The 22689-nt window shown below is 41.1% G+C and overlaps 7 protein-coding genes across 11 annotated transcripts in view; 5 read left to right on the top strand and 2 right to left on the bottom strand.

Moving 5' to 3' along the window:
• The first annotated feature begins 738 nt into the window (after positions 1-738).
• LOC119551030 (60S ribosomal protein L11) lies at positions 739-1939 on the top strand. Its single transcript, XM_037860091.1, has 4 exons — positions 739-868; positions 1026-1148; positions 1220-1517; positions 1738-1939. Exons 1-4 carry the CDS (start codon positions 863-865, stop codon positions 1863-1865), a joined length of 555 nt encoding a protein of 184 aa, XP_037716019.1. The 5' UTR covers positions 739-862; the 3' UTR covers positions 1866-1939.
• A 142-nt stretch (positions 1940-2081) lies between these two features.
• Positions 2082-3851, top strand: LOC119551029 (ADP-ribosylation factor-like protein 6). The gene is made up of 4 exons (XM_037860089.1): positions 2082-3143; positions 3208-3339; positions 3395-3523; positions 3635-3851. Exons 1-4 carry the CDS (start codon positions 2966-2968, stop codon positions 3799-3801), a joined length of 606 nt encoding a protein of 201 aa, XP_037716017.1. The 5' UTR covers positions 2082-2965; the 3' UTR covers positions 3802-3851.
• Positions 3852-3954: 103 nt separating this feature from the next.
• LOC119551031 (elongin-C) lies at positions 3955-5683 on the bottom strand. The gene is made up of 3 exons (XM_037860092.1): positions 5592-5683; positions 5306-5517; positions 3955-4167 (listed from the first exon to the last, which is right to left on the bottom strand). Exons 2-3 carry the CDS (start codon positions 5515-5517, stop codon positions 4026-4028), a joined length of 354 nt encoding a protein of 117 aa, XP_037716020.1. The 5' UTR covers positions 5592-5683; the 3' UTR covers positions 3955-4025.
• Positions 5684-6685: 1002 nt separating this feature from the next.
• LOC119549138 (tubulin beta-1 chain) lies at positions 6686-10892 on the bottom strand. The gene is made up of 2 exons (XM_037856909.1): positions 10726-10892; positions 6686-8116 (listed from the first exon to the last, which is right to left on the bottom strand). The coding sequence occupies exons 1-2, from the start codon at positions 10780-10782 to the stop codon at positions 6830-6832; spliced, it is 1344 nt and encodes a 447-aa protein (XP_037712837.1). The 5' UTR covers positions 10783-10892; the 3' UTR covers positions 6686-6829.
• A 919-nt stretch (positions 10893-11811) lies between these two features.
• Positions 11812-14987, top strand: LOC119551482. Its single transcript, XM_037860845.1, has 4 exons — positions 11812-12071; positions 12131-12499; positions 12922-13576; positions 13636-14987. The coding sequence occupies exons 1-4, from the start codon at positions 11971-11973 to the stop codon at positions 14548-14550; spliced, it is 2040 nt and encodes a 679-aa protein (XP_037716773.1). The 5' UTR covers positions 11812-11970; the 3' UTR covers positions 14551-14987.
• A 646-nt stretch (positions 14988-15633) lies between these two features.
• The window catches only part of LOC119549019 (MAP/microtubule affinity-regulating kinase 3), a 33475-nt gene continuing 26419 nt past the window's right edge, over positions 15634-22689 (top strand). For 3 of the 4 annotated variants that reach the window (XM_037856692.1, XM_037856690.1, XM_037856691.1), the window contains exons 1-2: positions 15635-16465; positions 19984-20834. In XM_037856692.1, coding sequence (XP_037712620.1) covers positions 20124-20834 — 711 coding nt within the window. In that variant the 5' untranslated portion in view covers positions 15635-16465; positions 19984-20123. Of the gene's footprint in view, positions 16466-19983; positions 20835-22689 lie in introns of all 4 variants that reach the window. The other variant, XM_037856689.1, reaches the window with a different exon arrangement.
• Positions 16479-19936, top strand: LOC119549022 (meiotic recombination protein W68). 2 transcript variants are annotated; one of them, XM_037856695.1, is made up of 3 exons: positions 16479-17893; positions 18034-18482; positions 18545-19936. In XM_037856695.1, the coding sequence occupies exons 2-3, from the start codon at positions 18116-18118 to the stop codon at positions 19171-19173; spliced, it is 996 nt and encodes a 331-aa protein (XP_037712623.1). In that variant the 5' UTR covers positions 16479-17893; positions 18034-18115; the 3' UTR covers positions 19174-19936. The 2 variants fall into 2 exon arrangements, with proteins under 2 accessions (XP_037712623.1, XP_037712621.1); XM_037856693.1 differs by having other exon boundaries at positions 16479-18482.

Raw genomic sequence — 22689 nt, 5'->3', positions numbered from 1 at the left:
ACCTTTTCAACTTAACTAAATAATTCAAATAATTTTTATAAAAGACGGAAGGTATAATATTTTTTGAAATCTACGCCACCTAGGTAAAAATAAATTTTTTATCAAGGACAACAATGGGTATGAGGGATATATAGTGAGTGATTTTTAAATACACATTTATAAATAATATTTATGTAAATTTTTTAATAATATTAAAAAATCTTTCTGTTTCGTGTAACATATCCTTTTTTACGCGTAACAGCACACATTGTAGTGTTAACAGCGTATGAATTAGTTTAAAAATTAAGCAGCGTTAGTTAGTAAAAATAAAAGAAACGTCTTATTTTATTATTTAAAACAAATTATATTTCTGGGCACCACATTTTAAATATATTCTTAAAGGTTTTATGTTAACTGGGATGAAAGACAGACTGTTAACATATGTATATCTTTTTATCTGTGTATTAACACCCCGCATAGCAATTTAATTACTTTTTCTGAGCGAATTGGGTCTTGCTGACCGGACTGCAATTGCATTTACATAAAACATCTGATAACCAGCTGTTCGAATTCAACAATTGTGCACTTAACAATATACGGAATACCCCATTTGTTTATTGTTTTCCATGCTTACAGCTAGTGATGGAACATAGTGCGCCTAACAGAACGATAGCTCGATAACAGCACGACAACAGCACGTGTCGGGTGTTTTTTAGGCCCTTCTGAGCGCCTCACCGCGGCCACACTAACCTTTCCTTCTTTTCTTACAAGTTTCCGGTGAGTGCTCCGCGTTTTTTTTGGTGATATTTTTATTTAACAGCTTTTAAATCGTTTTCTTGCAGCGAGGAATTCCTGTGAGCAGCTTTCTTCCCTACATACCATAATGGCGGTAGGTTTACGAACAAATTGTGGCCGCATCGACATATTTTCGACCGTATTTTTGGGATGCAAAAGTGCGACGTGCGATGATGTGATGCTTGGAAATTTGTGCGGTGTGTTTACAGTGGAACCCCCTAAACTGACGATTGTCCCTTGATTGTTTCTAGGCTGTTACGAAGAAGATTAAGCGCGATCCCGCGAAGAACCCGATGCGGAATCTGCACATCCGCAAGCTCTGCCTGAACATCTGCGTGGGCGAGTCTGGTGACAGGCTGACCCGTGCCGCCAAGGTGAGATAGTGGTCTTAATGGTGAACCATGGTGACGGCTAACTGGAATGTATCTGTATCCTATATAAACAGGTGCTGGAGCAGCTGACTGGCCAGCAGCCAGTGTTCTCCAAGGCCCGCTACACGGTGCGTTCGTTCGGTATCCGTCGTAACGAGAAGATCGCTGTCCACTGCACGGTGCGCGGCGCCAAGGCCGAGGAAATCCTGGAGCGTGGCCTCAAGGTGCGCGAGTACGAGCTGCGTCGCGAGAACTTCTCCTCCACCGGCAACTTTGGCTTCGGCATCCAGGAACACATCGATCTGGGCATCAAGTACGATCCCTCCATCGGTATCTATGGTCTGGACTTCTACGTCGTCCTGGGCCGCCCTGGTAAGCATCCTCCTCCTTTGCCCCCATAGTCGTGCACTTAATTAGGTATCTCTGCCAATCGAGGCTCTGATGCTCAGTGAATGTGCGCATAACAAAGAAGATGTGCTTAGTTGGACTTGCTTCGCCCCATGCAGGTCCACACGGTACAATTTCTACAGTTTCTCCCCGGTATAACCCCTTGGCATATTACTTATTCTCCCGTATCTCTGGCATTTTGCAGGCTACAACGTGAACCACAGGAAGCGCAAGTCCGGCACTGTTGGCTTCCAGCACCGCCTCACCAAGGAGGATGCCATGAAGTGGTTCCAGCAGAAGTACGATGGTATCATCCTGAACACCAAGAAGTAGAGGAGCTCTAACCATGTTTTTTAAGAAGAATTCTAAAATAAACCTTGGCTTGTGTCAACACGTAAAACTCGTAATTCTGATCAACATTATTTATCGCAAACAGTTACCACAGACTGGATTGATTCACCAGATTAAACTATCTTAAACACGTGAAACGTATCTGTAAGAGTCATTTCGGGCTTGACTATTTAATCGACTAATTAGGATTGTAGTCGTTTATATTTCCACCAATTTTTGTACAAATCTGTCGACTGCGTACAAGTATCCCAAATTATCGCCTCACTAAAATGCCTTTTAAGTAAAGGACTGATAACGTTTTATGATAAAGTTAATAATTTAAAAACACTCATTTAAGTGAAACAAGCTAATACAAATGGTAGACGATGAAACTTTGCACCAGAAACTCTTTTAAACAAAAAATGTTTGCATATTAACGAAGTTATGGGAGCTACCACAACCCAAAGTCAGGACCGACCGCTTTTAAAAATATATAAATTCTGTTTTAAAGAAAAATAACAAATGTATTGGTTCTGTGATCTTGGCTTTGCATTCCGAAAAACTTTAAAAATCGTAATATTCAGTAGTACCAGCGTCGTGCATATCTTGAAAGAGAGGTTTTTTTTTAATTCTCCGCATACTAAATTTGAAACCGTTAGAACGTTGAGAAATAATTATAACGAAAACAAAGGCTACAAGTTTTCGCTTTATGCAAAAGAGCATCTGTTCCTAGAGAACATGAGTCCAAATATATGCTTTTAATATAATGGGGAAAGACTTTTCAAATTGAGTGCATCACATCCGAGTTAGATACCATTCTATAAAACTAAAAACAGAAAATTGTACATTTAAACATTTTTTTTTTAAACCGGATTTCCGTTTCTTATTGAGCCAATATTCAATGTCACGCCCCAGGTGAACTTGAAAATGTGTGTGGGCGAGCGAATCGGAAGCGGCTGGCAAAGTTGAAGGTGGCCAAAAGTTTCAATAAATCGATGCCAGCATAAAGACGTTGCCATGGCAATTAAAAGTCCTTTGCAGGGCCAAACATGTCAAAAGTATCGCCGTAAACAAAATAAAGCTGATGCCACTCGCATAGTAAAATGGGAATGTTGCACAATTTGGCCGACTTGATAAAGATTAAAAAGGATAAAATGACGATTCTGGTGCTGGGACTAAACAACAGCGGAAAGTCCTCGATAATCAATCATTTTAAGAAATCCAGCGAACAGGCTTCCATCGTGGTGCCCACAGTTGGCTTTATGGTGGAGCAGTTTTATAGTAAGTGGTTGTGAAATATTCCAAACACCCAGTGTGATTATATACATATATCCTTTTGGAGCAGGCATGTCTGGTGTTTCCATAAAGGCAATTGATATGTCGGGAGCCACACGATACCGGAACCTCTGGGAGCACCAGTTTAAGAACTGTCATGGAATAATATATGTGATTGATTCCAGCGATCGCATGAGATTCGGTATAAGATATGGAGGAAATTATAAAACTCCCATTGCTAAAAGTATCCATTTCAGTGGTGGTGAAAGATGAGCTGGATCTCGTGCTACAGCATCCCGACTTGTGCAACCGTATTGTGCCAATTCTGTTTTATGGAAATAAAATGGACATGGAGGATTCCCTGTCAAGTGTTAAAATTGCAGCAGGTACAAGTGTATTTTTAACAAGTGGCTCTTAAATTGAACACTTAAAATGTTAATTTCCTACTCCTTAAATGGCTTTAATGCGAAGCGAAAGTAAGAACATCCTTTTTCCAGCTCTTAGATTGGAAAACATCAAGGAGAAACCCTGGCACATCTGCTCCAGCAGTGCCGTATCCGGCGAAGGTCTTGGCGAGGGTGTCCAATGGCTTATCCAGCAAATGCGTTTCGCCATGTTAAACAACAAAAATGCCGCCAAATCCAGGTCCAAGCACTCCAAGTAGTTTTAAATTAACACCCACTTTTCTTGATGTTTAATAAAAAGCCATGTTATTTGAAAAAGGAGTATTACAAATCTGATCTTTTAGGAAATCAACAGAAATTTATTTCTTCGCAGGGACAATCTTCTCGTTTCATTACAAATTAACATGGGCGAATTAAGCTTTACGCGTTTTAGCCTTCCTCCGTTTACTTGTAAATAATGTAAATTCAAATTAAACAATATAATTTAGCAGTCTAGGAAATTAGCCGCCATCAAAAGTTCTAATGCGATCTCAGGAGCGATCGGGAATTCGGGTATTTCGGTAGAACTGTTGGTGTAACGCACTTTATAGGTGAAGTACATGCAGACCTTTTGTAGGACGTGGGATCTGAAAAGTAAAGAAACCATTATTAGTTGCTTGATTAGGGGATTACTATGAAAATGACACGCCTTTTGTGTTAACAATGTTATGGTCCAACGCCCTCAATCAAGGAATTTACGAGTAATAGCATTTAATCTATGTGGAATTTCTGCTAGTTTCAACATACTTATCAATAGAACGAAAATAAAACTAATGTTTACAATTTCTAAAAATATAAAACCGAAAATATCTCCCTATAATAACAAACTGGTAACAAAGACTCTTGTACATTTGAAACGTTTCATATAAGAAAATGAGGAATTATAATTAATTTTTGAAGTGTTGTTATGTTTCTATTTTTACAATCAATTCAAAAATTTGTAGAATAAAATTTGAAACTTTTATTTTGGTTAGTTTGAACTTGTTTTTACAAAAGAAAAAATTTTATGTAAATTTGTAAATATACTTTAAATACAAATATATTTTGTTATCAATTTTGATTTTGAATTGCTGTCATACTTTGTGCTAGTCTCTTGACCGTAGTTGTACCTTAGATTTAAAACTGTTGTTTTGCTTAGTTGAAGTTTAGTTTTTCAAAAGTATGATTTCAAATAGTTTTAGTTAGATCTAACCCAAATATTGTTTAGCAATTTGGATTTAGAAACTGTGATCCACTCGTGTGGTAATGATTGTTATGAAATGGCTGTCCAACTTTGTGCTAATCTCTTGACCGTAGTTGTACCTAAGACTTGAAACTGTGGTTTTTCATTATAGAAGTTTAGTTTCTAAAAGTAAGTTTTCTATTAGTTTTAGTTAGATCTAACCAACATTTCGTTTTAGAAACAGTAATCCACTCGTGTGATATTGATTGTAATGAAATTGCTGTCATACTTTGTGCTAATCTCTTGACCGTAGTTGTTTGTACCCAAGATTACGTATAATACTCAGATGATCTAAGTCGTACTGAACTATCTGTAATCCGTGCATTTTGGTAGGGTGTGCATGGCGCCACATATGTACATTGTGCATACGTGTGTACATATGTAAGTAGCTGTGCAAATTTGTCGCCGGTCAATAGGTCAAAGTTGCGATGACTTGGCGCTGCCAGGTGAGAACTACAGCCGGCCGGGGCAGTGGGCCGGAGTCTCGGCCTCCTCCTACTTACGGTATCTCCCGGAAATGCACCTCGTTAGCCTCGTTCTCGGCGAATTGACCCGGTCCGGACAACATGGCCCGGATTGTGCCGGAGGTGAGAGCGTGCTCGCGCTTTACGACAAATTCGTGGCCGTCCGAGGAAATCAGCTTCACGTACATGGCGTCCGGACCCTCGCATCCGCCGTAGATCTTGTCGCCGCGCTGCTCGTCCATTGCTATCATCTTGGGGCGGCAAATGGTTAACAGGATTAGTTTAGATCGCAGAAAACCCTCTATTATTTATATTTTATTCTTACTTGTCAAATATCAGTCAGTGACACTCACACACGGCCACACGAATCACACACACACGCAATCAATACACACTTTGCACACTGTTTTTGGCAGCCCTGGCCACGCACTGTTGCTAAACGATAAGTTATCGATTTTTAAATATCTAATAATTATTTTAATTTTTTAATGAAATTCATAGTTTTTCAGAGATTTATATAAAATAAAGTTAACAGGAACTCTTAAAAAAAAATCACAACGTCTTAAATAAAAGAAATATAATATTAAGGAATTTACATTTTGATTTATAATAATTAGTTGCCCCTATATGTATATCTACATATTTAAACAAAATCTATTGATTTATCAACATGCCTACTCAGTTTCATAATAAAGCAATTCTACAGGAACTGATTAATGACTTAATTTGACCAACCAATTAATTCATATTTTCAACTCAGTGAATTAAGGTTATGAATTATGACTCACTATTTATGACACATCATAGATGGATTTGGGTGTTTTCAATAAAAACAACAGACTTATATACCACCTACGTGAAAATAATAAGTGGGAACTTACAGTCTGATGTCTGCGATACAAAAATTATATTAATTACTTATATTGCTTACAAGGCCAACAAAACCGGCGGCCGAAACAATATCATTGTACAATACGTAGGCCCACTTCCTACGTTCAAATGATCATATCATGTCCTCTTCAAGGGCAAATCATTTTTGTTATTGCTCTATTTGAGCGAATGTTGAGGTAGGCAAAGAAAAACCTGCTAATAAATAAAAATCTAAAAATAAACCAATGTTGTGAATGAAACTATCAATCAGAAAGCATTCCCACTTGGCCAAAACAAACACAGCAGGTGGAAAGATACCCATTGTTTTTAGCTGTCCACACAAAAAACTATAAATCACAAAACTAACCAATTGTTTAAATAAACAATAATTAACCACTGAAATATATAGGCATTAATAAACTCATAAATTTAAAAAACCAAACCAAACATAAGAAATATGATTTCCTTTCTATTTATCCCAAATAACCCACAAAAGATATATGATTTCCTTTCTATTATTCCCCAATAACCCATTAAAAACCAGCAATGTTTAGACTTGTGAACAAAATGGGATCCGACTTTATTGATTACGTTGTTAGGAGAACAAATCTATTACAAATGAATTAATTTGTTCTCGTTTCATTTTTTTTCGCAAAACATTGATCGAGAATTCGATTGGGTCTCGATTCGAATTTAGTTCTCGTCGACCTCAGCCTCCTGCTCCTCCTCGAACTCGGCGTCCTCGTCGGCGGTGGCCTCCTGGTACTGCTGGTACTCGGACACCAGATCGTTCATGTTGCTCTCGGCCTCGGTGAACTCCATCTCGTCCATGCCCTCGCCGGTGTACCAATGCAAGAAAGCCTTGCGCCTGAACATAGCGGTGAACTGCTCGGAGATGCGCTTGAACAGCTCCTGGATGGCGGTGGAGTTGCCAATGAAGGTGGCGGACATCTTCAGGCCACGGGGCGGGATGTCGCACACGGCGGTCTTAACGTTGTTGGGGATCCATTCGACGAAGTACGAGCTGTTCTTGTTCTGGATGTTCAGCATCTGCTCGTCGACCTCCTTCATGGACATGCGTCCACGGAAGATGGCGGCGACGGTAAGGTAGCGTCCGTGGCGTGGATCGCAGGCGGCCATCATGTTCTTGGCATCGAACATCTGCTGGGTCAGCTCGGGCACGGTGAGGGCGCGGTACTGCTGGGAGCCTCGGGAGGTCAAAGGAGCGAAGCCGGGCATGAAGAAGTGAAGACGTGGGAAGGGCACCATGTTGACGGCCAGCTTGCGGAGATCAGCGTTCAATTGGCCGGGGAAACGCAGGCAGGTGGTCACGCCGGACATGGTCAGGGAGACAAGATGGTTCAGGTCACCGTATGTGGGTGTTGTCAGCTTGAGGGTACGGAAGCAGATGTCGTAGAGAGCCTCGTTGTCGATGCAGTAGGTCTCGTCCGTGTTCTCCACCAGCTGGTGCACCGACAGCGTAGCGTTGTAGGGCTCCACAACGGTGTCCGACACCTTGGGCGACGGCACCACCGAGTATGTGTTCATGATCCTGTCGGGATACTCCTCGCGGATCTTGGAAATCAGCAGGGTACCCATACCGGAGCCAGTGCCGCCGCCAAGGGAGTGTGTGAGTTGGAAGCCTTGCAGGCAATCGCAGGATTCGGCCTCCTTGCGGACCACATCGAGCACTGAGTCCACCAGCTCAGCGCCCTCTGTGTAATGACCCTTGGCCCAGTTGTTGCCGGCTCCCGACTGGCCGAACACAAAGTTGTCGGGCCTGAAGATCTGGCCAAAGGGTCCCGATCGCACGGAGTCCATGGTGCCGGGCTCCAGATCGACAAGGACAGCGCGGGGCACGTACTTGCCACCGGAGGCCTCGTTGTAGTACACATTGATGCGCTCCAGCTGCAGGTCGCTGTCACCGTGGTAGGCGCCGGTGGCATCGATGCCGTGCTCATCGGAGATGATCTCCCAGAACTGCAAATAGAAAGGTGAAATTAGGAAATGGAGATTAGAGACTGGGTTTTCCGAAGTTGTAAACGAAAATTCTTGTGAAAATGAGTCAGCAGAAAAATCGATCCACAGGGGTGGGTTTTCTAGCTCTATCTTAAGAAGTGGCTTGCGAATGAGTCACCTCGGAAAATCAATAGTCGTAAAATATCTCAAAGCCCAGACCAAGAAATCTAAATATTTTAAAATTCACAAGGAAAAACTAAGCTAAAGAATGTTTTAGGAGGTTAAAAGGAAAGAACGAACACAAATGAAGGGGCTTTTGTTATAACTCTTTCAATAAACCTTTACTAATTGATAAATTCAATTAAAATTTTGAAAGTAATTAGCTTAACATTCCCTTCTTTGTTAGGAGAAAGTTATATAAGCAGCACTTTCAAAGAAAATTCAAATGGGAAAGCTCATTCTTCTAAAAGCTATGCTTTCAAAGTTATCTTTGCTACTTCAGAGAGTAGACAAGATACCTTCTTGAGCCAAATGTTTGCAGTGTAGTTGAAAAAAGTCTATATATAACTATTGATTGGAAAGAATGGGCACAGGCCTCAATTATGTACACACATATGTCTAGGCTCGGCTATATGTTCAGCCACCTATATGTACGCCATCATAAACTCTGTGTATGGGCCGAGCTCCGATTAACATAACTTATACGCTGCCATTTTTGGTGCGTTTCCACCACCAACGATAACGTCATCTGGCGTGGGTTTTCGTTTCGGATCTCGAGGCGCAGCTGTCATTGGGTTCCGCCGACCGATCTCTCTTGAATCTATCTTCGGGCGTGGGCTGAACCGAGCTGAGAGCTTAGCTGAGGTGTGTGACTACTATCATCTGTCTGCCTGTCTATATGTATGTCTGATGTACGATGTCTGCTGCCCCCACGCAATGCCGGCGACCTCAGAGCCGGGCTTTACCACCCCAAAGTCCCCCGCTTTCGATGGCTTACATCACCGGTTGTTCGGCTTTCGACCCACTCTCTATAAGAAAAAAAGGGGAGGAGGTGGCGGTACTACTTGGAGAGAGGCGTTGGCGTTACTGAGAGGTTAAAACTGCAGCTCAGAGCTCTAACTACCGACCATCTGGCGCATAAATCGTCTGTTTTTCAGGGCATTACGTCACCTCGAGCCAAAAAATAAAGAGACGTTTCTGCGATTGTCGTTGTTTATGTCGCGTAAACAAATAAAAACAATTTAGTGAAATAAGTCTGTCATTGGTATATGGTATATGGTATAGGGTATATGGGGGTACGGAGGAAGTGCGTGGTTGACACTCGTTAAGGCGAAATGGTACCGGATTATTATTATACAGAAATTCCCTTTTTAAGCCGGCTGAAAGAGAGAGAGCCATACTTGGGCACAACAATTGTTATGTTGCAGCTGCTCGGGTTTTAAGGCGTTGCCGAGGGTTGTTTTTCGGGCCCATTGGCAGGATATGGTGGTATGGGTATTGATTTTTTGGGCAAGGACTAGAAAGATTCGTCATCGCCATCCCATCCCTGTCCCGTTACCCACACGCATGTGCAGCACCGCCCTTTCTCTGTGCGAAATTTGAGTGTGTGTGTGGGAGAAAATGGGATAGAGACAAACAGATGGTAAATTCCTCTATATAGGGTCATCTCAATTTGCAAACTCTAGGTCTTAAGAATAGAGTTGCAGTAATACACCCGAATTTCATCTATACCATATACTATACTTCATAATCATGAATAGAAAATAGAAAATGTTTTCATTCCAGATAAGATAGCAGAGGTCGCAAAATACTTCAGTTTAGCAGAGTATGTGTGGAATGCAAGAAAATCGATAGAACGGCTAATGCAGCCTACATACATACAGACATTTATCTACATCTCTCGCTTATGTATTAAAACTCTTATACACTCTGCGAACCGGTCAACGACGACCGGTTCAGCCATTTTAGGTTAAAATGACGTCATGTTTTCTCTTTAGAAGACGCATAGCGGCAAAAAAAACCGGCCGACGCTCACACACACACACACAAACTCTCAAGTCTTGAGAATGTGAGCGTGTAGAAAACCTTTCGTGTTTTGACGAAAGAAAAGTACCCTTCACCATCTGGGCAGTGAAATGGCTTTCACAACCGTTGGAAAACTATGAAAGGCTTTCGCCCAAGAGAAAATGACTCATGCATGCAACACGCACACACAGATATACAAATTGTGGTGTATAAAAGTGCAGACACACCCAACTATAATTACACACATGCCAGTGTCAATGGCCCTAAAACACCGTTTTTATTGCATTTTTGGGCGTGCCAAGCTTTCGTTCTAAATTTTAGAACCCAAATTGCAGAGTGAAACAGGAAATGGCAAGCATCTTATCGAAATCGGACAAATTTACATTATATACAAACACAGATGCCGGGGGACTCAACAACCATACATACACACACACATATACTTCTTGGTATACATAAATGCAGATGTGTGCGTGTGAAAATGCCGGCCTCAATACAAATTTTTGCCACATGGACAGGCGATTCGTGCAAAAATGACGCCATTTTGGCAACTGTACTCTCGTGTATGGAAAATGGGAATTGAAAATCGATTTGGAAAAACTTACCTTGGCGCCGATTTGGTTGCCGCACTGACCAGCTTGGATGTGAACGATTTCCCTCATTTTGTATTTGTTTTAGGTTTTTGAACTTTTAACTTAAAATTATCTTTCGCTTATAGCAGTCGAACACAACACAAACAGTCCGCTTCACACACTTGGAAAAATTAGTGCGGCTGCTGTGGAGAGCGCGGTCTTATATAGCGGAAGTTCGCGCTAGAGGTGGGAGAACAGCAGAGTGACCACAAATGGGGCAAATAGTAACGCTGAAATGCCGGGGGATGCATCGGCTGCCGGGAGGGTGTCCCGGCTAACTGGCACTGTTAGGACTTAACAGAGCTGTTAACGCCACTGAAAACGCCCACCAAAAAAACATTTATGAAATGGTAAAGACGAAATAGTGGGTAAATAGTGGGAATTCAGTTGGAATTTACTCTGATGTATGAAAGCATTTTTATTATTATCCTAGCTCAACAAGTCTTATAAATTACTCAATAAGTCACACAGGGGTGTCACAGCCGTCGAAGGTTTTTGGAACGGTTGGTTTGTAAACCAACCAATTTATAGAGTTTCGAAGTAAAGTTGGTCTTATGTTAAAACTTTTTTTTACGAAGTCTGCTATTTGGTTGGTTTTAATTCGTGTATGTACTTGTTCTTGAGGTGGTTTCTGTGACACCGAGATTTGCTTTTCGGGAAAATTTGGTTGAAAGAGATTTTTGTGACATCCCAGTATATATTGTAACGATTACAGAGTTGAAATCATTAAATATTGTATTGTTATTATAAAAGGTAATATTCTGCAGTGGGTTCTAAAAAAAAAATTGTTGTTTTTTATAAATGTAGGTTATTGCCCTTACAGACACTTAAAGATTTTTTTCGAGAAAGTAAGTGGATTATCCATTTAACAAGAATTAATCGTACTTTTATATTAACTTTTATATTTGTATTAGTAGTACAAATAAATGTTATCAAATATATAATTTTAACAGAAATACCACCTTAAGTTTTCTGCACAGTTCCTGGCACAAAATGACATAGGACGCCCATTTTAAGGACTATCGCATAACTATTGCCATCTCTAGTTTGGGCGATATTACATTACGATATTATTTGTGGTTAATTTGCGCGCGCCGGCGTTGGGTGAAAAATTATAAAGACTGCCTGAGATCTGGATAAATAAGTGAATGTGACTCGATGAGCGACAAAGGAACCATTCCGATTTCATAGATAAGCGCGGTCAACAAAGAAACAAATATGATAAGCCTAATAATGCCACTGGCGGCGACGGCCATACCCATTAGTGCCATTCTTTTTGTTGCCGGCACGTTTCTGTTCAAGGGATTCCTCAATATACGGTAAGTGGCATAGTCCCATCTGGTAATCTGGTAATAAACAACCCTAACCTGATCTGCAGTTCCCGCTACGATGCCCGCGTGAATTGTTGGTTCTGCAATGGCAACGCACGAGTTCCCTACGCGGATCGCAATAGTTGGACCTGCCCCAAGTGCGAGCAGTACAATGGATTCACCAAGGACGGTGACTACAACAGGGACATGACCTCGCAGCGGGACTGCAGCCTTGGCTCCCAGAAGAACAGCTCCCACGGCAGCTCGAGCATCTGCGCGAACTCCTATTACCAGGACGTCCTGGCCGCGAACCCTCCAGAGCCCAAAAATGGCCTGTGCGACCAGTGCAACGAGGCCCAGCGCCTCAAGGTCGAGAAGTTGTCGCAGTTCGAGCCCAAGAATGAGTCGCGATTTGATCAGGAACTTAAGGTTTACAGGTGAAGAAATTAAATGATCCCTTAAATAGCCTTGGAAAACCATCAAAATGATTATATACATAGTATAGTGTACTATTATATCATTCTTTCTACCCTATGACAGCTGAAGATTTGTCATGTGTATGCTTGCCGCCTAATTTTGATGAACATCCATTATGTATGTTAAAGAAATAAGGAAGCTGAACTTATTTGTTTGGATTGTATACATTAAACTGGTTTTTCGGGTTAAAGTGAAGTAATTTTGATTTAATTATATATGTAAGCATGTCAATATCTTCAAAACCAAAGAAAGTCTGCCAAATTGAGTTTAATGATATCTGATAAACATTCGATACCCTCTTCCTAACCTTATATAACAAATAACAAGCAAAAAGCAACAAGATATTTATCAAACTAATGGTTCTGTTTTATTTTCCCCTTAGAGAACGACTGGAGAAGCAGTTTCGCCTGTGCAGCAGCTGCGAACGGCACGTGAACAAAGTCCTGCACGAGAAGAAGAAAATGGTGTTGAGCTCCAAGTTCCTAAACTATATCATCAAGGGGGCATCGCTGCTCAAGCAGCCGCACTTCAATCGGTTGGCTAGTGCCCAAAAGCAGTACAAACTCCAGCGATACCGCGCTCTAATGACCATCCTGACCGTGGTCAACATTATTTGCCTGCTCTGCCGCTTGCCACATGGAACAGCCCATCAGTTTACGACTTTCCTTGGAAAATTCGTTGGATTAGCCCTGTTCTATGCCTACTCCCATGTGCTGGCCTTTATTCGAGTTCTGACCTCCGCCGTGGGCATTTTTCTGGAACAGCGGGAAACAACATCGAAACTATTATTATACTGCCGTACTTTTGGCAAGCTATTGCTGTATTCGGTGGGCTTAAGCCAGCAGCAAGTGCAGCAGGCCACCTTTGCATCTTGTTTTATTGGGGTCTACCCATATGCCATGTTGGCCCTGAGTTTCCTGCACAAGATCAATGACGGCTTGAAGTTTACGCGATTTACCATCGCCCTACTGCTGTGGAGTGCGTATGCAACGGGAACCGAACTGCTAGCTCCTCATATTGATGGAATCTCTTTTATAGTAAGTTTAAAGCCATAAACATAATGATAACTATTACAAAGTCTTTTTAACTTTAACAGCTACTGGGCAGTGTTTTCACCCTGGTTTTGTTGATCACCAACCAGTCCAATCTGCTTAGTCAAACGAGTCACAACGAGTCCGCCTGCGAGAGTTTCCATCGCCTCTGTGCGGATGAATGTGATGAGGAAACGCTAAGCATGCTCAGTCAGCAGTTAAGCGGGTGCAGCAATACCAGCACTGGCAATATATCGCTCCGCTCCGCCTCAGTTTGCCATTCACCTGCTCCCACAATCTCGCAGCGAACAATTCAACCGCCCGCTTCTCTGTTGTCCCTGGATTCGTTGCACCTGTCAAAGCAACGGATGGAACAGCAGGCCTGGTCCTCGAACTATGGAGGAGCGTCTACAGTGGTTACGCCGCAAGTCCAACATCCGTTGATGTTCCAGCAGAAACCGATGAGGCCAATGGAGTCCCAATGGTATCGTCCCGGTTATGGTAACATGGCCCAGAACCAGGCTTTTACCAGATCCACGCACAATTTGTTGATGCCATCGCGTTTGCCGGTCATAAACAGGAATGTCGGCGGCGCTGATGTAAGCGCCTGGGTGGCGGCCAATCAAAGTATCAACCAGGACCTAAGCACTGCCAGTCTTATGAGACACTACGAGGAGAAACAGCAGCAACTCTCACGCACCTCGTCCCAATCTTCCGGATTCGAGTCGCAGCCCCGACCAGAGACGCAATGGGGAACAGCTGCGCCGACCATTAGGGACTACGGCTGGTCCGACACTCGGGGAAGTCAACGCAACCTGGCTGCTTTCCCGCCCCTAGCATCGCCCACTCCCACATTGGCGCACAGTGAATTTCCGTACTCGAGGACAACTGTGCCGCAGCAACAGCCAACCATTCAGCCTGGGGATTTACTTAGGAAATGGATCGAGGGCAGCTCCAAAGCCACACAACCAATCCACTGAAATGTGATACAAAGTCATAAATATCTAGGAAATCAGAGAAGAATTATAAGATCATAGAGATTCTTAAGATAGCAAAACAAATCACAGCCAGTTAGGAAATATTACAAATTTGACTTAACTTCACTGTCATATAACTTATTACTTTTGACTATTAGTTTTTAAGTTTTCTATTTTACGGAGGGTTTATCAGTGTCTGTAGTGCTTAACTAGACGTTCCTGACTTCCGTGGTACCGATCTACAGACTCTTGATAGAAGGTAAAATCGGGTTAGACCTTAATTATGTATTTAATTGAGAATTATCATTAACAGCCTGTTTTTATCGTTAACTGAACTCAGCAGGAGCTTCTCCTAAAACTTTGTGACTAACATAATTTAGAGAAATTGTTTATTATACAAATGGATATTTTTTGAAATAAAATTGGAACAAAACATAAAAGCCTAAGCATTACTTTATTTAGTTAATTACAAACACTTTTAATAAATTACTCGTCAAAAACGATATTAAAACACTGTTTTTTTTTGTATAGGTGCGTTTATTAATATTTCATACGATCCATTTTTATAAATTTTCTAAAAATATAACATAAAACTGATAACAAATAAACAGCAACTTCTTCGAAATGGTTTTATGTGGCTATTTAAGTATTTTTGACAAAAGCAAATATAATTTAATGTTTAGTATATGTATTATACTTTATTTTCGATATTAATTTGAAGGTTGTATTAAATGAATGATGTTTAAAAATATATATTTTTTCCTCTCTCGAAATAATGTTGCCAGTCCGTTAAAGCAGTTAATTAGTATTTTTGGTAAGAATTTTGTAAGTATTTATTTTATACCCAGTACCATTGCAATCCAGGATTGACGACTTCTTAAAATATGTATGAATTGGACATAGAGTTTGTACTGGGGAACTTCTTTATCTATATTCCAGATCATATCATAAGTTAACCTACTTTGTTTTGAGAGTACTAGAAAAGCGGTAGTTTTAGTATTTTCTCTTTAAGTGCTGACATTTTTAGTACTTTGTGACTCCCGCCGGCTGGCAACGCTGCTACAATATGGCTGCCGTATCGTAATGTGAATTTTTTTGAGAGACCGAGACGTACGTACTTTTGTTGCTGCCAAAGTGGATGTGGACGGAGGAAAATAGTAATATTTAACTGCGTTGCGTGAGCGGGACAATCGTCGTGTCCCAATTGCGGCCACCGCCAGCGGCTCAAACGGCTGATAATAATTAAAATCAACGTATCAATATCAAGTTACCCATAACCCATCGCGGATACACATTAGTTGGCGAAGGGCAGAGCAGCGCAGAGCTATAGCGAATATTTCCATTTGTTGCCAACAAGACTGTCGTTGTTGTTGTTGTTATTGTGGTATTTCAGTGACGAGGGGAAGCGGAAAAAGAGGGGGTGACCAATTGCGTTCGTAATCTTGGTGAAAAATCGGTGACCGTTCTTGTTCAAGAGAAGAAGAAAAAAAAAAAAGCATCGCGATAAGAAATATAAGAAAGAAAAATCTGATTGAAAACCAAAGAGCTGCGCTGTGTGCGAGCGAGCGAGAAGCGAGTGAGCGAGTGAGAGAGCTATGTATTGCATTTGCATTTCGTTGTGTGTGTCGTCGTCGTTCGGTAAAAGTCGGTAAAAAGCAAAGCCTTTCCAACTAAACCACTTTCGGGAAATCGGCATCGGCAAAGGAACTGGAAACTGGAAACTGGGGGAAAAGTCGAAAAAATTAAATAATAATATGCGTTACATCGATGGCAACAGCAGTGACCACCAGCAGCAGCTAGCGATTGCTCTTTGAACCAGAGAGAGAGAGAGAGAGAGCGAATAGCTTTTCGGCCATAGCTTTTCTTCACACGCCTCTTTGGGCCGATCGGAAATTGTATTTGATTGGAGATTGGATTGGTAAGTACAAGAAGTGGCAGCACCATAACCAGCAAATCAATACTTTAAGGGGCTGCCATTCCGTTTCGTTCCGTTCGTTAGTTTTCCTAGCCCATTCGCTGGCGCTCTCCTTTCCTGTCTCTCTCTCATTTTCTCTCCCTGTCCCGAAAGAGAGCCGCCCCCCGCCTGCCGCCCGCCCCCACACACCAAATAAACGGTGTGTGTGCGTGCTTTGTAACAACGAGTACACTTTTCTGCACATACAAAAAAAAAAAAGAAAGAAGAAAAGCAAGAAAGAAAGAAGAAAAAACAGAAAAAAAGAAAGACCGAATAAAGAAATTCACATAAATTTATGGCACTCTCCATCTCCCTCGCGCTCTCTTTTTTTTTTTTTATAACACTAGTGTGTGCGTTTTAGTTTTTAAAAAACATTTGTTTTCACCGAAAGGGAATTTTCTTTTTGGTGGTATATTTTTAGCCAGCAAGCTCGTGTCGGATATTATTTTTAACCCCCCTCGAAATGTTTCCACGCAACGTTTTACGCGATAAACTTTTACAAAAAGTGAATATAGGTATGTGCAAGCCCACTTGAATTGCTTACGTATTTATGAAATATTACTGTGCGTTTGTCGGTGGGCGTGTGTGTTCGGCCCACAGTTTTCCACTCATTTTCCTGGGGGTTTCCGCCAGTGACAAAGGAATACAACAAAAAGAAGCAGGGGGCGTGGCACTCTCTGCAACTAATTTAGATCAATAAAGCGCTTTGGATTCAAATGTCCTTTGGAGTGTGAAAAACAAACGAACTTATTGGAATTCCCATTAGTGGTTCAAGTGATATTAATATTTCACAGAAGTCTGAAAAAAATGTCTAGTGCCAAAATATGTTGAAACTGGGGTACATGAAGTTGGGCAAAATCCCAAAAGAGCACTTTTATCCATAAGATAGCAAAGCTTTATTATAACTGCTTAACCTTAAGGTGTTAGTAAGCGAAAACTTGTTAAATTTCCGCCAGAAACATTTAAAATCATAAGTCATATCCCAACAAGTAAAATAAATAAGTTTATTAGAGAAAATATGTGAAAACACAAATTATAAAATCGGCCTATTCATATATTAAATTAATTTAAACTGTTTACCTTTTTACACATTAAAACTAAATAGTTAAGTATTATGAGGTACTGTGTAATTTACAAACTGATAAAAATTATATTACCACATAAAAATTAAGTGCACACTCAATAATACACTGTAAGGAGGAAGTACATTTAATCTTAGCCTTAATCTTATGTGAATTTAAATTTAGTTATTTTTCAGTGAAGTACCATATAAATCATAAAAAACAAGGATGCAAAAAGCAAAGGAATCAGAACAAAACAATTTGAATTACTAATCCCTACTCATTTAAGGATCATTTTAGGATCTAATATTATGAATTAAAAATTAAAATGGTAATGTAGAACAACCTTTAATTTCATAATCATTTACATTTAAGTTTACACTTAATATATTCAATTAAATTAACCTTTTTTATCATTATTGTATCTACTCATGAACCATTATGCTAACATTATTAAGCTTTTATTTTTAGTTTTTAGATTGTAAAGAACTAACGAAGCTGTTTAGACCTATTGATAACAATTAAAACTTAATATAAGTAATTGGCTTGTACGATGGGTGAAATTGTGGAGAATTTAGAAAAGATTACCCTTGAGCTTGTGGCGAACTTGGTCCACGGCAATGCCACCTTGATGGTACCAAGGAACTCATCCTCAAACTTGACCACGGAGTATCGACGGGTCAGCTATAATAACCGGGGAAGTCGTCACAGTTTCTGCCTGCTGACTTACATGCTTTCCCGGGTCCACCGATTGCAAGTCCGCGGCGGTAGCTTCACTGTCCGTGGACTTTATTACAGTGATCCACAGCTAATCCGCTCGCAGTCCAGGATTGCCGAAGCCAGGCTGGATGTCTGTCGTATGCTGAACACATCCCCCTTATCCTTGGGCGTACTGGCTGCCTCCAAGGGTCTCATGGCAGGTGAGTCTCACTGGAATCCCTGGCCAAGGGCTGTCTGCTGATACACTGATACACTCTTGCAGGCGATATACGGCTGCTGATGACCAACGGTGATATTCTGGATGGCAGCTCATATGGTGGAGCCATGACATTGCCCACGGATCCCGAGAAGATAGATCGTATTGAAACGGAGGCTGATTTCGTACTGATCGTTGAAAAGGAATCGGTATTCCAGAGTCTTCTGTACAGAAATGTATTTTCCACCATGGGACAACCCTTCATCCTTGTAACTGGCAAAGGATACCCGGATTGCTGCACCCGGCGGATGGTACATCGACTCAGCGAGGAGAACCAACTGCCTGCCTACATTCTCGTAGATGCCGATCCCTTTGGTATCGAGATAATGCTCGTCTATCGCCATGGCTCGCAGGCGATGAGTTTTTCCAGCCAAGGACTTACCACACCTTCGCTGCGTTGGATTGGGCTACACCCCTCGGAGATTCCCGCCCTCGGCACTGGAGCGGTTGCCCTGGTTGCCGGCGACAACAAGAAAATCAATGACCTCCTCGCCCGCGGCGACTTGGAGCCGGGAGTGCGACAGGAACTGCGCATGCTGCAGGACATTCAGCTAAAGGCCGAAATCGAGAGTGTCATCGACTTCCTGACCGACGACTATATACCGAACAAAATCAATCGGAATTTGTTTTTGTAGAGCTCGGTAGTAAACCAAATGACTACGTTAGCTGTTATGTTTAAAATATACTATTTGTATAGAACTATAAGATTTTTGAATATGTTAATACCATCAAATAACAGATATAGTCTGTAAAATCAGATTTCCATTAATACGTGAGTTGATTAAAATATTCCACTGATTACGCAAAATAATTAAATAATTTGTCAAGGCTATTTTTATTTTCCATTGTTCTTGTGCAGCCAATGTTATTATGTATTCCAACTTAGTTGTTCGTCATTAATGCGAAAAACTGTTGTTACTCTAACAAAAAAAAATTAAAATAAGAGCGATAACCTTACGTTTAAATCGAGCAGGTTGAGTAATATTTATATTATATATTTTGGAAGTGCCAAATCAGCTCTGTGTACTGTATTTCAAGAATATTTGTTTAATTAATGTTATTTTATCTTTCTGTGTTAAGCTGATCAAGTAATTTCCAAATCGAAGTCATTTAAAAAGAATGGAACATCTGTGTAATTGGCGGATAATGGCAGTTTTTACACTGGTAACGTCTGAGTAATCAGCTTCTAGTGGTTCGTTTTGAGTGGACAACTTGATTTTGTGCATTACTTTGTGCGGACAAAGCTAGTAGAATCGAGCAGACAAAGGAGATTGTTTATTGTGCATTTAAAAGTATTATGGCTTGAGGTCGGCAATCGGAGTGGGTAATTGACCACGATTTTGATAATGCCAAGGGAATGACCAGCCATTAAATGAGTGCCAAAAGATGCAAGTAGAGACCGCCCTGTTCAACTCCATACTAATTGCGCTTTTATTTCTTTGCAGATGTGACAGAGTACCACGGATGATAGAAACCCACTGGGCATTTGACTACTTTTAAGCACCGAAACCCGAAAGACTCGCCGGGTAATACTCGAATCTCAAGTGCAGAATCTCTTAGAAACCCCATTGGACTGTTTGAAAATATGTCGACAGCAATGCGAACCACACTGCAGCCAGTTCCTGAAGCCCTGCCAGCGGATAGCGTGTCCAATGGCACCGCATCCAATGTTGCAGCGCCGGCGGCGCCAGTGTCGAGCGCCACAACTGCGGCGCCTCCACTGGCCGCCGTCTCCAGCACAACCGCCACCTACGCCACCAACTCGATCAGCACATCCTCGCATTCGGTCAAGGATCAGCAGCAACAGCAGCAGCAGCAGCAACAGCAGCAGCAGCAGCATGATTCAGCCAATGCAAACATTGTGTCACTGCCACCAACGACAACGCCAGTCGCCAACACCACAATGATGCCCATTGTAACGTCCTCGAATTCGGCCACCAGCAATAGTACCACGGCCACGCCCACGACCACCTCGGGGGCGGCAGCAACAGGTGGTGTGGGAGTGGGAGTCGGTGGGGCCTCGGTGACAACAGCTCCCGTGTCGGCGTCATCGGCCAACACCAATCACGCGCACCAGCACAGCCACCAGCACCACCATCATGTGGCCAACAACATGGCCACAGACGGTGGTGCCCGCTTGACCAGCAACAATTCGGCAACGGTGGCCAGCTCGGCGATCAACCACCACCATCACCACGCCCCCGGCAGCGGTGTTGCGCCCACCGTCAACAAGAACGTGCTCAGCACCCACTCGGCTCATCCCTCCGCGATCAAGCAACGAACCTCGTCCGCCAAGGTGAGTCCTTACTTGGGTTTCTCAAATCTCTGTACCTGTCATCCGTCCCAACGTCCCCCCAAGTCCGTCTCCTTTGGGAGCCCTTGTCACCAGTCATAATGTTCGGTTGCCATATATTTGCTATTACCATCGTTCTGTGGTTTGGGTCATTATTTTCCGTATTGTCCATTGATTAGGTTTCAAAGGGCGAAGTCCTGTTAAAGATCAAGACATCTTCCTACCTGAAAGCTATATGTTAAGCTTAGAGCACTTTGCAAACGGCAAATTACCATACAACTTTTCAATTTACAAGCCACTGTTACTTTAATTAATGTTTGCGTTAAATTAAAATTAATAACATAACTTTAATATGTACAACATTTTTCAACATACTTTAATGTATGTGCTTATTGCACATACGCAGTGTTGCCTTCAAAGTTCTGTTTCTTGCATTTTTAAAATGTTTTCATGTTAAAGATTTAAGTATTAATTATTTATAGTAACATATTCTTAAATATAAAAGTTGAGATTACAGAAGTCCTCCCTTTGTGCCCAATGTGCTGTATTAAAAATGTTTCTGTTTATTATAAGGTGGGGGAACAATTATTTACAAATGCACATTAAACACATTAGCTTAAATATATAAATATATGAAAATTGAATTCATTCAAAAGATTAGTGTACGTTTCTATTATATTAACCGTGTCTCTTAAAATAATCAACGAATTATTACAATCTTGTGAAAAGTATATATCAATGTCATTGTAAACTATTTTTCTATAAATGTTCCATCGCTTTTGTTATGTTTAAGCCTTAAAAACACAAAAAAAAAGGTCAATATCTTTTCTAAAAGAGGAAGTAGGTCGCTGGGACAACCTTCGGGATTTTAAAATTCTTACCTGCTCCCTTACTTACTATTTTAGTAATAAGTGTTCGTGGTATAGCACTGATTTATGATATCTTCCCGTATGCTAATGGACGGCGAAAAAAGGCTTGAGTACTTGCTAATTGGTGGCAACAACAGCTCGAATTATCTACAAATTTAGTGGACTTTGCTATGTTCGCAAGACGCAAAGGCTGAGTCAACAGCGCTGACTACGTCCATTCAGAAGTGCAATTATAGTATTTTAAACCATTCTCGATAATCACATCACGTCAGTCTCGCGCTCTCTCCCTCTAATTATCGGTCTGTGTATTTGTTGTCTAAGCCAAATCCGTGGGATTCGTAGTTCTCTGCGCACAATCATATAACTGTTTTGATTTGAAATGTTTTTCTGTCAGAGTTTGTGTGCTTTTATCCGACATACACTTAAATAGTTAGCATGGTGTAGGTAAATGAGCTTAACTAGTTGTCTTTGTGGACGTTAGGTGTGGAATCGTGAGCGACTAACTCATAAAGATCTTAACTATAGGCAGTGGTATACTATTTCGATTGTGCCTGGGGAGTATATTTCGTAACTGAGAAGGGAATTCTTGGAACATTATGTGAAGATTTATAAGTGCTTGTGTTTTTCTTAGTCTTAAATGATTTTCAAATTGTTTTTTTTAGAAGTATTACCCTGTTTTATTTTCTATGGTATTTTACCTTTAACCTTTTTCGTAATATATTTCGTAACTTAGAACGGAGTTTAAAAAAATGAATTGAAGATTTATAAGTGCTTGTGTTTTTTGCTTAGACTTAAATAATTTTCGAATGGTTTTTTTTGAAGTATTACCCTGTTTTATTTTTTAGGAGCAGTAACATTTCTATGGTATTTTTCCTTTAACCTTTTTCGTAATATATTTCGTAACTGAGAAGGGAATTCTTAGAGAATTATTTGAAGATTTATAAGTGCTTGTGTTTTTCATAGTCTTAAATGATTTCCAAATTGTTTCT

The sequence above is a fragment of the Drosophila subpulchrella genome, chromosome 2R, assembly GCF_014743375.2.
Source record: "Drosophila subpulchrella strain 33 F10 #4 breed RU33 chromosome 2R, RU_Dsub_v1.1 Primary Assembly, whole genome shotgun sequence".
Classification (NCBI taxonomy): domain Eukaryota; kingdom Metazoa; phylum Arthropoda; class Insecta; order Diptera; family Drosophilidae; genus Drosophila; species Drosophila subpulchrella.
Note: the sequence above shows the minus strand (reverse complement) of the source record. Positions and strands in the feature narration are given on the sequence as shown.

Bases quoted from the DNA above. Each gene is read 5' to 3' on its own strand.
- LOC119551030 (XM_037860091.1), top strand. The intron at 1,149-1,219 runs GTGAGATAGTGG...CTATATAAACAG, and splicing joins GGCTGACCCGTGCCGCCAAG to GTGCTGGAGCAGCTGACTGG. The intron at 1,518-1,737 runs GTAAGCATCCTC...GGCATTTTGCAG, and splicing joins CGTCGTCCTGGGCCGCCCTG to GCTACAACGTGAACCACAGG.
- LOC119551029 (XM_037860089.1), top strand. From the start codon at position 2,966: ATGGGAATGTTGCACAATTTGGCCGACTTGATAAAGATTAAAAAGGAT. The intron at 3,144-3,207 runs GTAAGTGGTTGT...CTTTTGGAGCAG, and splicing joins TATGGTGGAGCAGTTTTATA to GCATGTCTGGTGTTTCCATA. The intron at 3,524-3,634 runs GTACAAGTGTAT...TCCTTTTTCCAG, and splicing joins AAGTGTTAAAATTGCAGCAG to CTCTTAGATTGGAAAACATC.
- LOC119551031 (XM_037860092.1), bottom strand. From the start codon at position 5,517: ATGATAGCAATGGACGAGCAGCGCGGCGACAAGATCTACGGCGGATGC. The intron at 4,168-5,305 runs GTAAGTAGGAGG...TTTACTTTTCAG, and splicing joins GTGCATTTCCGGGAGATACC to ATCCCACGTCCTACAAAAGG.
- LOC119549138 (XM_037856909.1), bottom strand. From the start codon at position 10,782: ATGAGGGAAATCGTTCACATCCAAGCTGGTCAGTGCGGCAACCAAATC. The intron at 8,117-10,725 runs GTAAGTTTTTCC...TTCTATTTGCAG, and splicing joins GCAACCAAATCGGCGCCAAG to TTCTGGGAGATCATCTCCGA.
- LOC119551482 (XM_037860845.1), top strand. From the start codon at position 11,971: ATGATAAGCCTAATAATGCCACTGGCGGCGACGGCCATACCCATTAGT. The intron at 12,500-12,921 runs GTGAAGAAATTA...TTTTCCCCTTAG, and splicing joins CAGGAACTTAAGGTTTACAG to AGAACGACTGGAGAAGCAGT. The intron at 13,577-13,635 runs GTAAGTTTAAAG...TAACTTTAACAG, and splicing joins TTGATGGAATCTCTTTTATA to CTACTGGGCAGTGTTTTCAC.
- LOC119549022 (XM_037856695.1), top strand. From the start codon at position 18,116: ATGGGTGAAATTGTGGAGAATTTAGAAAAGATTACCCTTGAGCTTGTG. The intron at 18,483-18,544 runs GTGAGTCTCACT...ACACTCTTGCAG, and splicing joins CTCCAAGGGTCTCATGGCAG to GCGATATACGGCTGCTGATG.